Below are 16,240 nucleotides of genomic sequence, written 5' to 3' on the forward strand. Positions count from 1 at the left end.
TAGCACTATGTACAAAACAGTTGAAGTTGCAATATATAAACAAGCTAGCAATGAACGTTTGTTTGTATTGAAGTACTGTAGCTTTAAGAGGTACTGTTGCAAATTGCCATAAGAGGGAGCCGGAGAGCATGATTCTCTCTCTCTGCTCTCTCTCTGTTCTTTCTGCTGATTCACTGTGACGGATGCAGTAAGCTGTGTGTTAGTTTAATGGATTTGTAAGCTGTAATGTATGCCTGATATTAAGACAAAAACAGGCTTGTAATATTATTGTTATATTGAGAGATGTTGACTATTTAACCTGACTGTGCTATTTCTGAAAGTAAACACTACTTTATACACTTTATCTGTCTTGTATGACTGAATAATTACTCATATCTCCTGGATATCTGCTGAAATTCCATGTTTTTCTCTGTACATGTCCTTGATAACTTAAGGGTTCTGCACACTCCTTAACAGGTATTCAGGAAAAAGGGGAACCCTCCTTAGCAGTTCATGGGATATATTTAAAGAATTCCCTGCCCGTCTTCCTAACATTGGGATGCTGTTCTACTCCTGTTGTTGAGAACAACAACAACAGCAACAAAAATTACCCTAGAGGATTAGAAACAAGGACAGACCAAATTCAAATGCAATAGCATTGACCAACCGACACCAGAATCTTTATTATTATTATTATTAATAGCATATTAGTAATTGTTCTGCCGGGGTGTTTCAACCGCCCATAATTACAGGGCAATTAGTCCAAGAAGACACACACCACATGATAAAAGGAAAACCCAAAAGTTTTTATAAACAGAAAAACAGAAACAGAAATGTCAAAGGGATTTTCTGGTACACACAAGGCACAGGTTAAATTAAATCCAATTGCTCACCCAATAAATGGAAAATTGAGTCCAATTCTAAAGTCCAGAGAGTCCACACACAATCTTGAACAGCACAAAAACCACGATCTTGATGAAACAATGAATCAGATAAACTGCCATGAGGCTAAAACACCAGGCTGCCCTTTTATCTGTAGCACTAATTACAGCAGCCCCACCCAACCACAGGTGGCCTCATTTTCTCTTGTAATAATCCTTCAGTTGTTGTCTCCTAGGCGTCACTCTACGCATGCGTGGATGTGTCATTAATTTTTGTTCACAATCCAAGGATGATACAGATGATTGATCTCCTCCTGGGCTGTCTGCCAAACTCCCCTCTTCCCTGTCACTCACGCTTCCTTGGTCAGAGGAGGCTTCGTTGGCAGATTCCATCGGGAGCAAAATAGGCCTGCGGCATGTGGATGTTTCCCCCACATCCACCTGCACATTCCTTGGGGCAGGAGCTTGGCCAGAGCTAACCACAACAGTAATAAGAACCAGTCATTTCTATATCAATCTAATCTATAAAACCCAAAGTCAAAATTACATTCTTTCCCACATCAAGCACGGAATTCAGAAACGGTTTCCACGTGAAAACAAAAGTAATGCTCTTTTCTTTAATCAAAGTAGTCAATTTTGCCATTTCAGCCTCCTCCACCCACTTCTGCACCCATTCTTCCATGGTAGGTATCAAAATGTCTTTCCATCTTTGCGCATACAATCATCTTGCTGCTGTCAACATATATAGCAAGAAGTTCCTTCATTTTTCTTCGGTTCTTTTTCCATTAGTCCCAAAAGGAAAAATTCTAGTTCCATTTCTATCTTCATTTTCAAGATTTTCTGTATCAGTGTGAATTATACTTCTTCTTTTTGCTTTATTTGTTTGTTTGTTGTTTGTTTATTTATTGTTTATTTATTGTTTATTCATTCATTCATTCATTCATTCATTCATTCATTTATTAAATTTGTATGCCGCCCCTCCCCGTAGACTCGGGGCGGCTCACAGCAGTGATAGAAACAATGTACAATACAAATCTAATAATACGAAGTTAAAAACCCATAATTTAAAAAACATGCACACAACACACCATACATAAATTATATAAGCCTGGGGAAGAGGATCTCAATTGCCCCATGCCTGACGGCAGAGGTGGGTTTTGAGAAGTTTAAGAAAGGCAAGGAGGGTGGGGGCAATTCTGATCTCTGGGGGGAGTTGGTTCCAGAGGGCCAGGGCCGCCACAGAAAAGGCTCTTCCCCTGGGTCCCGCCAAATGATATTGTTTAGTCGACAGGACCCGGAGAAGGCCAACCCTGTGGGACCTAACCGGTCGCTGGGATTCGTGCGGCAGAAGGCGGTCCCGGAGATATTCTGGTCCGATGCCATGAAGGGCTTTATAGGTCATAACCAACACTTTGAATTGTGACCAGAAACTGATCGGCAACCAATGCAGACTGCGGAGTCTGCATTTTATCACCATATATGATAAAAAGTCCCTTCTTTATTCTTACACTTCCAACATAAATACTTTCGTAAGTTACAAGAGACCCACCTATGTCGCCAGGCATGGGGGAACTGAGATACCCCCCCAGGCTTATTCAGTTTACGCATGGCATGATTGTGTTGTATAGCTCCAATGTTGGTTTTAGAATGTTTTTAATATTAGATTTGCTACACTGTCACTATTTTGTTGTGAGCCCCCCGGAGTCTGCCGGGAGGGGCAGCATACAAGTCTAATAAATTAAATTAAATTAAATTAAATTAAATTAAATTAAATTAAATTAAATTAAATTAAATTAAATTAAATTAAATTAAATTAAATTAAATTAAATTAAATTAAATTAAATTAAATTAAATTAAATTAAATTAAATTATTTTTTATTTATTTATTCATTCATTCATTCATTCATTCATCCATCCATCCATTTTTTATGCCGCCCTTCTCCTTAGACTCAGGGCGGCTTACAACATGTTAGCAATAGCACTTTTTAACAGAGCCAGCCTATTGCCCCCCACAATCCGGGTCCTCGTTTTACCCACCTCGGAAGGATGGAAGGATGAGTCAACCTTGAGCCGGTGATGAGATTTGAACCGCTGACCTTCAGATCTACGGTCCGCTTCAGTGGCCTGCAGTACAGCACTCTACCTGCTGCACCACGCCGGCTCAAATTAATTATTAATTTGACATATCTTTATACACCTTAGATAGCTTGTCTGGTGTTAGATGCCAGAAATGCTTTCCTAATAGGATTTTGGTTCCTAATATTTCCGCCAAACAAACAAACAAGCAAACAAACAAACAAACAATCTTTGTCGCTCTTCTCTGCACTTTTTCTAGAGTCTTGACATCCTTTTTGCATCGTGGTGACCAAAACTGAATGCAGAAATAAAATAAATATTATAAAAATAAAAAAATAAATAAAAAATAAAAAATAAAAAATAAAAAATAAAATAAAAAAATAAAATAATAAAATAATAAAATAAAATAAATAAATAAAATAAATAAAAAATAAAATAAAATAAATGGAGACAGATGGGTTCAAATCAGTGGGTGAAATGTTCCCAGTTCGCTCGTGCTTGTCGGTCGTGGGAGAGCCAGTGGTGAAGGGAACACAAGGCTCCACTCAGACTCCCAGAGGCCACCATTTGGGTTCTTTTACCCTCTGCACATGCACAGAATACTTTGCGCATGTGCAGAGGGTAAAAAAACCCCCAAATGGCAGCGTCTGAAAGATGGGCGGAGCCTCGTACTCCCTTCGTGACTGGCTCTCCGACGACTGACCGACAGGCACGAGCCAACTGGGACTGTTTCACCCCTGGATCAAACCTTCTTTAGATGTTTTATTTGGTAATCTGCCTCCAGTCTTTTCCCCTGACCCGAGGCAGCGAAGAGACAAGTTTAAGCATTATTTCCTCACTTAGCCACAATGGCTTGAGTTTGCATAACTCTGAGGCACATCTTACGAACCACAATTGCTGGGTTCAGATAATCTCTGAAAACAACGCCAAACCGATCCAATTATGCGTGACCGGGATGTCTCCAAGCAATTTCGCCCTTGTCTGGGATTAGATAGAGGGTACAAGGAAGGGGTGAATAAATGCTGTTTTGAAGACTCTTAGAAAATAGAGGCAAACTACTCTCCAAAAAGGCCTAGACTCTGTTTCTGAGTGGTCTAACACATGGCAACTCCAAATCTCAACCAGCAAATGCTCTGTCCTACACATCGGCAAAGAATCAGAACTCCAAATACAAACTGAATAAACAAATTATCACAGATAATCCCCACTCGGTCAAGGACCTTGGAGTACTAAAGACCTAAGTGCCAAAGCCCACGACAACAACATCACCAAGAAGGCTTCAAGAGTTGTTAATCTAATCCTACGTAGCTTCTGCTCTGGCAATCTCACACTACTTACCGGAGCTTACAAAACTTTCGCCAGACCCATCCTCGAATACAGCTCATCTGTTTGGAACCCATATCGCACCTCAGACATTAACACCCTCGAAAATGTCCATAAATACTTCACCAGAAGAGCCCTTCACTCGTCTACCCGAAACTGAATACCCTACGAAACTAAACTTACAATCCTGGGTCTAGAAAGCTTAGAACTACGATGCCTTAAACATGATCTAAGTATTGCCCACAAGATCGTATGCTGCAACGTCCTGCCTGTCAACAACTACTTCAGCTTCAACCACAACAACACGAGAGCACACAACAGATTCAAGCTTAATATGATTTTTAAGTGAGCGATTGCTCACTGCTCAGCTTAGAGGGAACTATGTGAAGGGTGGCGCCGTGTTGCCCTTGGAAGAACCGTCTTGTTTATTAGATTATTAAATACCTTATTAGATACTTTATTATCATTGTACACAGTGTACCCATACAACGAAATTCACATAACGCTCAAAATACCAGGCTCAACACACACAACAATCTGAAAAACACGCCCCACCCACCAGAAATTCCCCACCCTAAAGCACCGAAACATCCACACAACCGACCCAATAATGCTGTTCAACAACTCACTGATGGTGAACCTTTAGTTCATTGTTAACTGCAGTTACAGCTCTGGGATAAAAACTATGCAGGAAATATGTGGTCTGAGTTTTAATTGCTCTGCATCTTCTACCAGAAGGCAACAGACCAAAAAGATTGTAAACAGGATAGAAAGAGTCTCGGAGAAGGTTGTGCAATTTCCTCCAACGGTGAGATGCGAAGATATGGTCCAGGGCTGGTAGCTGGAGCCTGATGATATTCTGGGCAGTTTTAATTATTATCTGTGTTGTGGTTGGATCACAGCCAGCTCCTTTATTCACAGACTCTGAAGAGGAAGAATTGGGTCCGTCTGACCATCATATTTGGACCGGGAGTCACTGCTCACAGTCACTCATGCCCTCATCACCTCGAGGCTCGACTACTGTAACACTCTCTACATGGGGCTACCTTTGAAGAGTGTTCGGAAACTTCAGATCGTGCAGAATACAGCTGCGAGAGCAATCATGGGATTCCCCAAATATGCCCATGTTACTCCAACACTCCGCAGTCTGCATCGGTTGCCGATCAGTCTCCGGTCACAATTCAAAGTGTTGGTTATGACCTATAAAGCCCTTCATGGCACCGGACCAGATTATCTACGAGACCGCCTTCTGCTGCACGAATCCCAGCGACTGGTTAGGTCCCACAGAGTTGGGCTTATCCAGGTCCTGTCGACTAAACAATGCCGTCTGGCGGGACCCAGAGGAAGAGCCTTCTCTGTGGCGGCCCCGACCCTCTGGAACCAGCTCCCCCCGGAGATTAGGACTGCCCCCACCCTCCTTGCCTTTCGTAAACTCCTCAAAACCCATCTCTGTCATCACGTTTGGGGGATCTGAGACACTTCCCCCTTGCCTATGTAGTTTCTGTGCACAATATGACTGTACGTATGCTTTTATTTACTGGGGTTTCTCTTTTAGATTTTTTATATGTATAATTGCTATTTTAGATTCTAATTATTAGATTTGTCATTATGTATTGTTTTTATCACTGTTGTGAGCCGCCCCGAGTCTACGGATAGGGGCGGCATGCAAATCTAATAAATAATAAATAATAATAATAATAATAGGCCCATAGAAACATAGAAGATTGATGGCAGAAAAAGACCTCACGGTCCATCTAGTCTGCCCTTATACTATTTCTTGTATTTTATCTTAGGATGGGTCTATGTTTATCCCAGGCATGTTTAAATTCAGCTACTGTGGATTTACCGACCACGTCTGCTGGAAGTTTGTTCCAAGCATCTACTACTATTTCAGTAAAATAATATTTTATCACGTTACTTCTAATCTTTCCCCCAACTAACCTCAGATTGTGCCCCCTTGTTCCTGTGTTCACTTTCCTATTGAAAACAATTCCCTCCTGAACCTTATTTAACCCTTTGACATATTTAAATGTTTTGATCATGTCCCCCCCTTTCCCTTCTGTCCTCCAGACTATACAGATTGAGTTCGTGAAGTCTTTCCTGGTAGGTTTTATGCTTCAGATCTTCCACCATTTTTGTAGCCCGTCTTTGGACCCGTTCAATTTGATCAATATCCTTTTGTAGCCCATATGGCTATCAGGGGAGTTGGATAGTGTGGGTGAGGAAGGGATGGAGATTGAGGGTCCTGCAGAGAATACAAAACACCCAGCTGGGGCCTTGTCTGGGTCTGATGAGGAAAGGGAGATTGTGGACCCTATTCTAGATGCGCAGGTGAGAAGAGTGCATGGGAGACAAGAGCCTAGCTACGCAGATGTAGAGCCTTGAATACTGCTTTGCGTTGTGTGTAATCACAGAGGGTTTAAAGGGGAGGAGAGCGAGAGGTTCCCTTTGCAGGAAATCAACGTTTATACCTACAAGAAGGAAAGAGCAATTTCAGAGTTTTTCTCCCTCTCAAATATTGCTGCAGTCTTGAAAATAATATAGTTTTGAGAAGTCTGTAAGTATTTCTGCTTCAGGCAAGTTAAAGGTTTTAAGTTACAACTCTATTTTGGAACAGTCCTTATCAGTTTTGCCACTCACTTTGAATTATGGCAGTCGACTGGACATTCTTTGCTTTAATTTGTCGTTTTCAACAAGTTTGCTTGTACAATAGACTATTATACTTCCCAACTCTGTGTTTGAGTGTTAATTGAGATCTAATTGCTGGCTGGTCGTCGAGTCAGACTGAACACTCCATAGAACTTTCCAGAGGGCCGGGGCCTCCATAGAGAAGGCTCTTCCCCTAAGCTCCGCCAGGCAGCATTGTCTATTCGACGAGACCTGGAGAAGGCCAACTCTGTGGGACCTAACCGGTCGTTGGGACTCATGTGGCAGAAGACGGTCCCACAAGTATTCTGGCCCAATGCCATGTAGGGCTTTATAGGTCATAAGCAACACTTTGAATTGCATCCGGAAACCAATTGGCAGCCAGTGCAGTCCGCGGAGTGTTGGAGAAACATGGGCATGCTTAGGCAAGCCTATGACCGCTCACACGGCTTCATTCTGCACAATTTGCAGTTTCCGAACACTCTTCAAAGGTAGCCCCATGTAGAGAGCGTTGCAGTAGTCAAACATTGAGGTGATGAGGGTCAAGAGCTCCCCCCCCACCCCCCCAGTGTGATGGATGGACAGGTGGAAGTGTCCTTGGGAGGCAGAACCCACAGCCACTCCATCTTGTCGGGGTTGAGTTTGAGCCTGCTGTATGTCAGGACGCTCTCAATGGTGTTGCGATTGTAGGGCCGAAGTAGAGGCTGAGATAGATTTATCTTCCTGAGCATTCTCAGGAAGTACGGTCTCTTCTGTGCCTTCTTCACAAGCATGTCCATGAAACATACTTTGTTGGTGTTCTGTTGGGCTCCCTGGTAGACTCCTCCCAAAAATTCACAGGTACAAATTTCAGACACACACACGTTTGAAAATTCAAAACAATGTTCTTTATAATGAAAATTCACTTAACCTAAGCCCTCTTTTGGTATAGCAAAGAGCACTCGTCTCCAAACAAACTGGTAATTTGTACAAATCCCTTATCAGTTCTGTGATACTTAGCTTGCAGCAGTGAGGCAATTCACAGTCCTTCTTCTTTCACAAAGTGAAACACACTTTGCTCTGGTTTAGTTTCAAAGCGGTGAAAAATCAGCACACAAAAGGTCAAAGTCAGTAAAGCAGTCATGAAACACAACGATCAGATAATCCTCCACAATGGCCAAACCCACAGGCTGCTATTTATAGCAGCCTCACTAATTACCACAGCCCCACCTAACCACAGGTGGCCTCATTTTCTTTGATAGTAATCTCTCAGTTGTTGCTGTCTATGCATCGCTCTCCGCATGCATGGCTGTATCATTAACTCTTGTTCTGAATCCCAAGGAGGAGCTAGATAATTGATCTCCTTCTGAGCTGTCTGCCCCACTCTCCTCCTCCCTGTCACTCATGTCTTCTTGGTCAGAGGAGCCTTCATCATCAGATTCCACTGAGGGCAAAGCAGGCCTGCAGCATGTGGATGTCTCCCCCACATCCACAGTCCTTGGGGCAGGAGCTGGGCCAGAGCTAGCCACAACAATTGGTACTTTTCTCCCTTTTCCTTATCTGTGGGTTCTTGGACAAGATGAAATTCTGACCTCTTTTCGTTTCTGCACCTTGGCAGGGATGCCCAATTCCTCTGGACTGGTTAACCGACGCAACCTGATCTCCACCACGGACGCTATTGTGGTGTCCCGGTTGAAGCAAGCAGGCGCCATTCCTCTGGGGGTGACCAACTGCAGCGAGCTGTGTATGTGGTTCGAATCCAGCAACCTTATCTACGGCCGATCTAACAACCCCTACAACCTTGACTGCATTGTGGGAGGCAGCTCAGGTGAGTAGGTCATGGAGATCACCCCGTTCTGGATTTAACTGGAATTCTTAACCGCCAGGTCAAGCAGAAATCACCATTGAGTTTTAAGTGTTACATTTAAATTGGCCAACAAAGAAATAGAAATTTAACACACAATTTTTTTTTTAACACAATCCAGAAAGCTCCTAGATTGAGGCTGGAAGGGGACAAAAGCGGAAGCCGTATGCTCCGTCTCTTATTTGGGTAGAGCAGGTTGTCCCGATAGACCAGTCTCACCAGAAAAACACTCAATCTCTCCTCTGATACACCTGACAAAGTGAAGAGAGCTTGTGGCCCAAAAGTTAATACCTCTGCCTAATATGCAAGGGCCTGGGTTTAAATCCCAATGGGTAGGGCTAGCTGATGAGAGCTAAGCAGCTTGAAATAGCTATACAGTAGAAGCATAATTCATTCCATAACTTTGGTCACAAAGCAGCGGTGAAATCTACTTACCTTCTCTACCGGTTCGAAAACATATGTTTTTTTCACCCTCTGCGCATGCTCAAAAGGATTTGCTAGGATGAGCCACAATTCCCTTTATGGACTTCCTCCGTTCCTCCCTTTCCCCTATTCCTTCCTTTCCCTTCCCCTGTTTCTACCTTTCCCTTCCCTCATTCCTTCCCTTCCCCCATTTCTTATTTTCCCTTTCCCTGTCCCTTCCCTTCTCCCTTTCCTTCCCTTCCCCGTTCCTTCCCTCCCTACTGTTCTGCCAGCGTGTCCCAACCGCCCGTAATTACAGGGCAATTAGTCCAGGAAGACACACACCACACGATAGAAGGAAAACCAAAAGTCTTTCTCAACAGAAAAACAGAAACAGCTCCCTTTTTAAATGTCAAAGGGATTTTCTGGTACACACAAGGCACAGGTTAAACGCAATCCAATTTCTCACCCAATAACTGGGAAATTGAGTCCAATTCTAAAGTCCAGAAAGTCCACACACAGTCTTGAACAGGGAAACAGCAAAAACCACTATGAATCAGATAAACTGCCACGAGGCTAAACCAGCACGCTGCTCTTTTATCTATAGCACTAATTACAGCAGCCCCACCCAACCCCAGGTGGCCTCACTTATCTCCTGTAATAATCCTTCAGTTGTTCTCTCCTATGCATCACTCTACGCATGCGTGGATCTGTCATAAGTTCTTTTTCAGAATCCAGGGATGATAAGGATGACTGATCTCCTCCTGGGCTGTCTGCCAAACTCCCCTCTTCCCTGCTACTCACGCTTCCTTCGTCAGAGGAGCCTTCGTCAGGAGATTCTATCGGGAGCAAAACAGACCTGTGGCATGTGGATGTTTCCCCCACATCCACCTCCACATTCCTTGGGGCAGGAGCTGGGCCAGAGCCAACCACAACACCTACCCCTCCCTTCCCTTAAACTGTTCCTTGCTTTCCATTGTTCCTTTCTTCCTTCCCTCTCATCCCCTCCCCTCCCCTCCTTTTTTCATTTACTTAGTATTTTTTAACTTTTTTAATTTATTGGATTTATATTTATTTATTTATTGGATTTATATGCCGCCCCTTTCCGCAGACTCGGGGCGGCAGTGTATATATTTTTCCCCAATATATACACTGCTCAAAAAAAATAAAAATAAAGAGAACACTTAAACAACAGAATATAACTCCAAGTAAATCAAACTTTTGTGACATCAAACTGTCCACTCAGGAAGCAACACTGATTGACAGCCAATTTCACTTGCTGTTGTGCAAATGGAATAAGTGTGCAAATGAAATATTCAATGAGAATATTTCATTCATTCAGATCTAGGATGTGTTATTTGAGTGTTCCCTTCATTCTATGAGCAGCATAGTATTCAGCAATGTCCTTAATAAAAGTGTGTGTGTGTCTTCGGAGAGGGGCGGCATACAAATCGAATAAATAATAATAATAATAATAATAATAATAAATTTATAAACCGCCCAACTCCTTCTTGGAAATTGGACGGTTCTGGGTGTGTGTGTATAAAACCGAAATACAGACCTAAATTATCAACCAGGTGCATATGAAACGCTGCTTATGCTGTAACTCAGCTGTGGTTCTGGATATGCATATTTTTTGCAGATAAATCAAAAAATTAACATCAGCTCTGGAGTTGTCGGTGCCAAGAGTAGCACAACTGCTCTTTCCAGAACAGGCTTCTGTGATCATCTTAACTGGTCAGTCTGGTGTTTGTTTTCATTCAGGAGGGGAAGGCTGCATCTTAGCAGCTGCTGGATCTGTGATTGGCATCGGCTCGGACATCGGGGGCAGCATCCGTGTGCCCGCCTTCTTCAATGGGATCTTTGGACACAAGCCCACCACGGGTATGTTGCCTGGTTATCCCGCCCTAGAAGCATTTCTAATTACAGTGGCACCTCTACTTACGAACTTAATTCGTTCCGTGACCAGGTTCTAAACTAGAAAAGTTTGTAAGAAGAAGCAATTTTTCCCATAGGAATCAATGTAAAAGCAAATAGTGTGTGCGATTGGGGAAACCACAGGGAGGGTGGAGGCCATGTTTCCTCCCAGGAGATTCCTAGAGAGGCCCCACGGAGGCTTCTCCTCATCTTTTCTGGTCCTGTTTCCACCCAGGAGATTCCTAGAAAGGCCCCACAGAGGCTTCTCCCCGCCTTTTCCGCCCTGTTTCCTCCCAGGAGATTCCTAGAGAGGCCCCACGGAGGTTTCTCCCCATCTTTTCCAGCCCTGTTTCCTCCCAGGAGATTCCTAGAGAGGCCCCACTGAGGCTTCTCCTCACCTTTTCCAGCCCTGTTTCCTCCCAGGAGATTCCTAGAGAGGCCCCACTGAGGCTTCTCCCTGCCTTTTCTGGTCCTGTTTCCTCCCAGGAGATTCCTAGAGAGGCCCCACGGAGGCTTCTCCCCATCTTTTCCAGCCCTGTTTCCTCCCAGGAGATTCCTAGAGAGGCCCCACTGAGGCTTCTCCTCACCTTTTCTAGTCCTGTTTCCTCCCAGGAGATTCCTAGAGAGGCCCCACGGAAGCTTCTCCGCGCCTTTTCCGGCCCTTTTTCCTCCCAGGAGATTCCTAGAAAGGCCCCACAGAAGCTTCTCCACGCCTTTTCTGGTCCTGTTTCCTCCTAGGAGATTCCAAGAGAGGCCCCACGGAAGCTTCTCCCCATCTTTTCCAGCCCTGTTTCCTCCCAGGAGATTCCTAGAGAGGCCCCACTGACGCTTCTCCTCACCTTTTCTAGTCCTGTTTCCTCCCAGGAGATTCCTAGAGAGGCCCCACGGAAGCTTCTCCACGCCTTTTCCGGCCCTTTTTCCTCCCAGGAGATTCCTAGAGAGGCCCCACGGAGGTTTCTCCCTGCCTTTTCTGGCCCCGTTTCCTCCCAGCAGATTCCTAGAGAGGCCCCACGGAGGCTTTTCTAGTCCTGTTTCCTCCCAGCAGATTCCTAGAGAGGCCCCACGGAGGCTTCTCCCCATCTTTTTCCGGCCCTATTTCCTCCCAGGAGATTCCTAGAGAGGCCCCACGGAGGCTTCTCCCCACCTTTTCCAGTTACAGTTTCGGAGGCTCGGGTTTGTAAGTGGAAAATGGTTCTTGAGAAGAGGCAAAAAAATCTTGAACACCCAGTTCTTATCTAGAAAAGTTCGTAAGTAGAGGTGTTCTTAGGTAGAGGTACCACTGTACAAATTTGTGATTAGCAATAGCACTTACCGTATTTTTCCGACTATAAGACACACCTGTGTATAAGATGCGCCAAGATTTCAAAGAGATAAGTAAAAAAAAAGATTTTGTCCTCTCCGGTCTCCCAAACCCTCTGCGTGAACAGGGTTTTTTTTGCAAAAATGAACCCATTTTTCACCCATTTTTTGGGGTGTGTGTGTAAAAAATAGGTTGGGAAGAGGGTTTGGGGAGCTTGCAAAGAGCTCCTGGGGACTGGGGGAAGGCAAAAACATAAATATCCCCCCTTTTTGCAAAAAACGGAAAGTTTTTCACCTGTTTTCCCCCCCCCAAAAAATGGGGTGGGCAGAGGATTTGGGAGTCCTGTAGAGATCTCCTGGGGGCTGGAGGAAGGCAAAAAATGCCCCAATTTTTGCAAAAAACAGACTGCGCAGGACCGAACTCTGCTTCTGTGTGGTTTCTGTAGGTGTGGTGCCCAACGACGGCCAGTTTCCTGATGCGCTTGGCAATCGTACAAACTTCCTGTGCACAGGGCCCATGTGTCGCTATGCGGAAGACATGGAACTCCTTTTGAGAGTTATGGCTGGATCAAACATTTCCAAGTAAGTGGCCTTTGTTGATTTTTTTATTATTATTATTATTATTATTATTATTATTATTATCATTATCATTATCATTATCATTATCATTATCATTATTATTATTATTGTTGTTATTATTATTATTTATTAGATTGGTATGCCGCCCCTCTCCGTAGACTCGGGGTGGCTAACGACAGTAATAAAACAACATATAACAAATCTAATATTTAAAATAACTAAAAACCCTTATTAAAAACCAAACATACACACAAACACACCATGCATAAATTGTATAGGCCTGGGGGGAATGAATATCTCAATTCCCCCATGCCTGACGACAGAGGTGGGTTTTGAGGAGCTTACGAAAGGCAAGGAGGGTGGGGGCAATTCTAATCTCTGGGGGGAGCTGGTTCCAGAGGGTCGGGGCCGCCACAGAGAAGGCTCTTCCCCTGGGTCCCACAAAACGAGTCGACGGGACCCAGAGAAGGCCAACTCTGTGGGACCTAACCAGTCGCTGGGATTCGTGCGGCAGAAGGCGGTCTTGTAGATACCCTGGTCCAGTGCCATGAAGGGCTTTATAGGTCATAACCAACACTTTGAATTGTGACCGGAAATTGATCGGCAACCAATGCAGACTGCGGAGTGTTGGTGTAACATGGGCATACCTAGGGAAGCTCATGATTGCTCTCGCAACTGCATTCTGCACGATCTGAAGTTTACGAACACTCTTCAAAGGTAGCCCCATGTAGAGAGCGTTACATTGTACGTTGATTTGTAGTGGAGTTAGTCCTCAACTGTGCAAGAGGTGAAAAATATAGCGGAGAATATAAGGAAAATTAAGAATACAAAGGATAGGGAAATGGGAAGAAAAATAATACATAAGTGGTATCACATACCCGTTCTACTTGCATACTTTCAGCAGAATGTTAAAAAATACCTGTTGGCATGGGTGTGTAAGGGAGTGTTTATGCATATGTTTTGGGAATGCCCGTTAGTGCAGAACGTTTGGGAAAAAGTACAAGAGGATATGAATAGGATGTTAAATATACGATGGACAATTACAAAGGAAATGGCAGTATTAGTTAAAAGGAACGAGATGGGAGAATTTAGAGAAATAAAAGAAGCAACAATAGAAAGTAATAGTTTTGGGTTGGAAGGATGCGACAAAATGGACAATGCAAAATTGGTACCGGTACATGGTGGATCATATTCAATTTGGGATTATGGACAAGAGGATGAATTCGGCCAATGGAACTGATTTGAGGGAACTGATGGGACGATGAGACAAGGTACGAGGGCATGTGGTGTTCTGTCGAGCTCTTTGCTAAAATCCTCCCAAAAATGCACAGATACAATTTCAGACACACACACGTTTGAAAATTCAAAACAATGTTCTTTATGCCGAAAATTCAAATAAACTAAGCACTCTTTTTGTATAGCAAAGAGCACTCGTCTCCAAACAAACTGGTAATTTCTACAAGTCCCTTATCAGTTCTGTAATACTTAGCTTGCAGCTGTGAGGCAATTCACAGTCCTTCTTCTTTCACAAAGGGAAACACACTTGGCTCTGGTTTAGTTTCAAAGTGGGGAAAAATCAGCACACAAAGGTCGAAGTCAGTAAAGCAGTCACGAAACACAAGGATCAGATAATCCTCCACAATGGCCAAACCCACAGGCTGCTATTTATAGTAGCCTCACTAATTACCACAGCCCCACCCAACCACAGGTGGCCTCATTTTCTTTGATAATAATCTCTCAGTTGTTGTTGCCTATGCATCGCTCTCCGCATGCGTGGCTGTATCATTAACTCTTGTTCTGAATCCAAGGAGGAGCTGGGTAATTGATCTCCTTCTGAGCTGTCTGCCACTCTGTCCTCCTCCCTGTCACTCATGTCTTCTTGGTCAGAGGAGCCTTCATCATCAGATTCCATCGGGGGCAAAACAGGCCTGCAGCATGTGGATGTCTCCCCCACATCCACAGTCCTTGGGGCAGGAGCTGGGCCAGAGATAACCACACCATGTGGTCAGTAGAATTCAAGACCAAGCTACAAGGAATAAATTGGAATCACTTTATAATATGTAAATAGATTCTTGCTCTTGAGTTCAAATGGTATTTATAAAATATGCCCCCATTTTGGTGGAGGGGTACAAATGTTTTCTGGTGGTGGGCACTAATCACTGAGCACTTGTTGTATGTTGTGTGTGTGTTTTATATTTTAAAATCAATTTTAAAAATTATTTTTAAAAAGAGGTAGTCCTCACCTTAGAACCATTTGTTTAGCCACGGTTCGGAGTTACATCAAGAAAAGTACCCTACCATCACGGTCATGTGACCAATGGCCAGGTGTTTGGTCCCCGGGATGGATTCATGATGATGGTTGCAGCATCCTTGGGACATATGACGCTGCCCGCCAATTTCCCACAAGCAGTGTCAGTGGGAAAGCCAGCTGGAAGTCCAAAATGTAAAATAATGCACTTGGGGAAAAGGAATCCTCAATCTGAGTATTGTATTGGCAGTTCTGTGTTAGCAAATACTTCAAAAGAAAAGGATTTAGGGGTAATGATTTCTGACAGTCTCAAAATGGGTGAACAGTGCAGTCAGGCGGTAGGGAAAGCAAGTAGGATGCTTGGCTGCATAGCTAGAGGTATAACAAGCAGGAAGAGGGAGATTATGATCCCGCTATATAGAATGCTGGTGAGACCACATTTGGAATACTGTGTTCAGTTCTGGAGACCTGACCTACAAAAAGATATTGACAAAATTGAACGGGTCCAAAGACGGGCTACAAGAATGGTGGAAGGTCTTAAGCATAAAACGTATCAGGAAAGACTTAATGAACTCAGTCTGTATAGTCTGGAGGACAGAAGGAAAAGGGGGGATATGATCGAAACATTTAAATATATTAAAGGGTTAAATAAGGTTCAGGAGGGAAGTGTTTTTAACAGGAAAGTGAACACAAGAACAAGGGGACACAATCTGAAGTTAGTTGGGGGAAAGATCAAAAGCAACATGAGAAAATATTATTTTACTGAAAAAGTAGTAGATCCTTGGAACAAACTTCCAGCAGACGTGGTTGGTAAATCCACAGTAGCTGAATTTAAACATGCCTGGGATAAACATATATCCATCCTAAGATAAAATACAGAAAATAGTATAAGGGCAGACTAGATGGACCATGAGGTCTTTTTCTGCCGTCAGACTTCTATGTTTCTATGTTTCTAAAATCATCCCCACCTCCACTGCCTCTTTTGCCCAGTCAAAAAGGGACAGGAAAGGAGAATCGGAAAAGATGAAAGAGAAAGAAAAAGAAGGG

At 43.6% G+C, this 16,240-nt stretch overlaps 1 protein-coding gene across 1 annotated transcript in view; it reads left to right on the plus strand.

The window, feature by feature from the left end:
* FAAH2 (fatty acid amide hydrolase 2) overlaps positions 1-16,240 on the plus strand; it is a 51,393-nt gene that overhangs the window by 15,950 nt on the left and 19,203 nt on the right. The window contains exons 4-6 of the mRNA XM_070759818.1: positions 8,503-8,712; positions 10,915-11,034; positions 12,813-12,948. Coding sequence (XP_070615919.1) covers positions 8,503-8,712; positions 10,915-11,034; positions 12,813-12,948 — 466 coding nt within the window. The remainder of the gene's footprint in view (positions 1-8,502; positions 8,713-10,914; positions 11,035-12,812; positions 12,949-16,240) is intronic.

Source organism: Erythrolamprus reginae, chromosome 8 (assembly GCF_031021105.1).
Source record: "Erythrolamprus reginae isolate rEryReg1 chromosome 8, rEryReg1.hap1, whole genome shotgun sequence".
Classification (NCBI taxonomy): domain Eukaryota; kingdom Metazoa; phylum Chordata; class Lepidosauria; order Squamata; family Dipsadidae; genus Erythrolamprus; species Erythrolamprus reginae.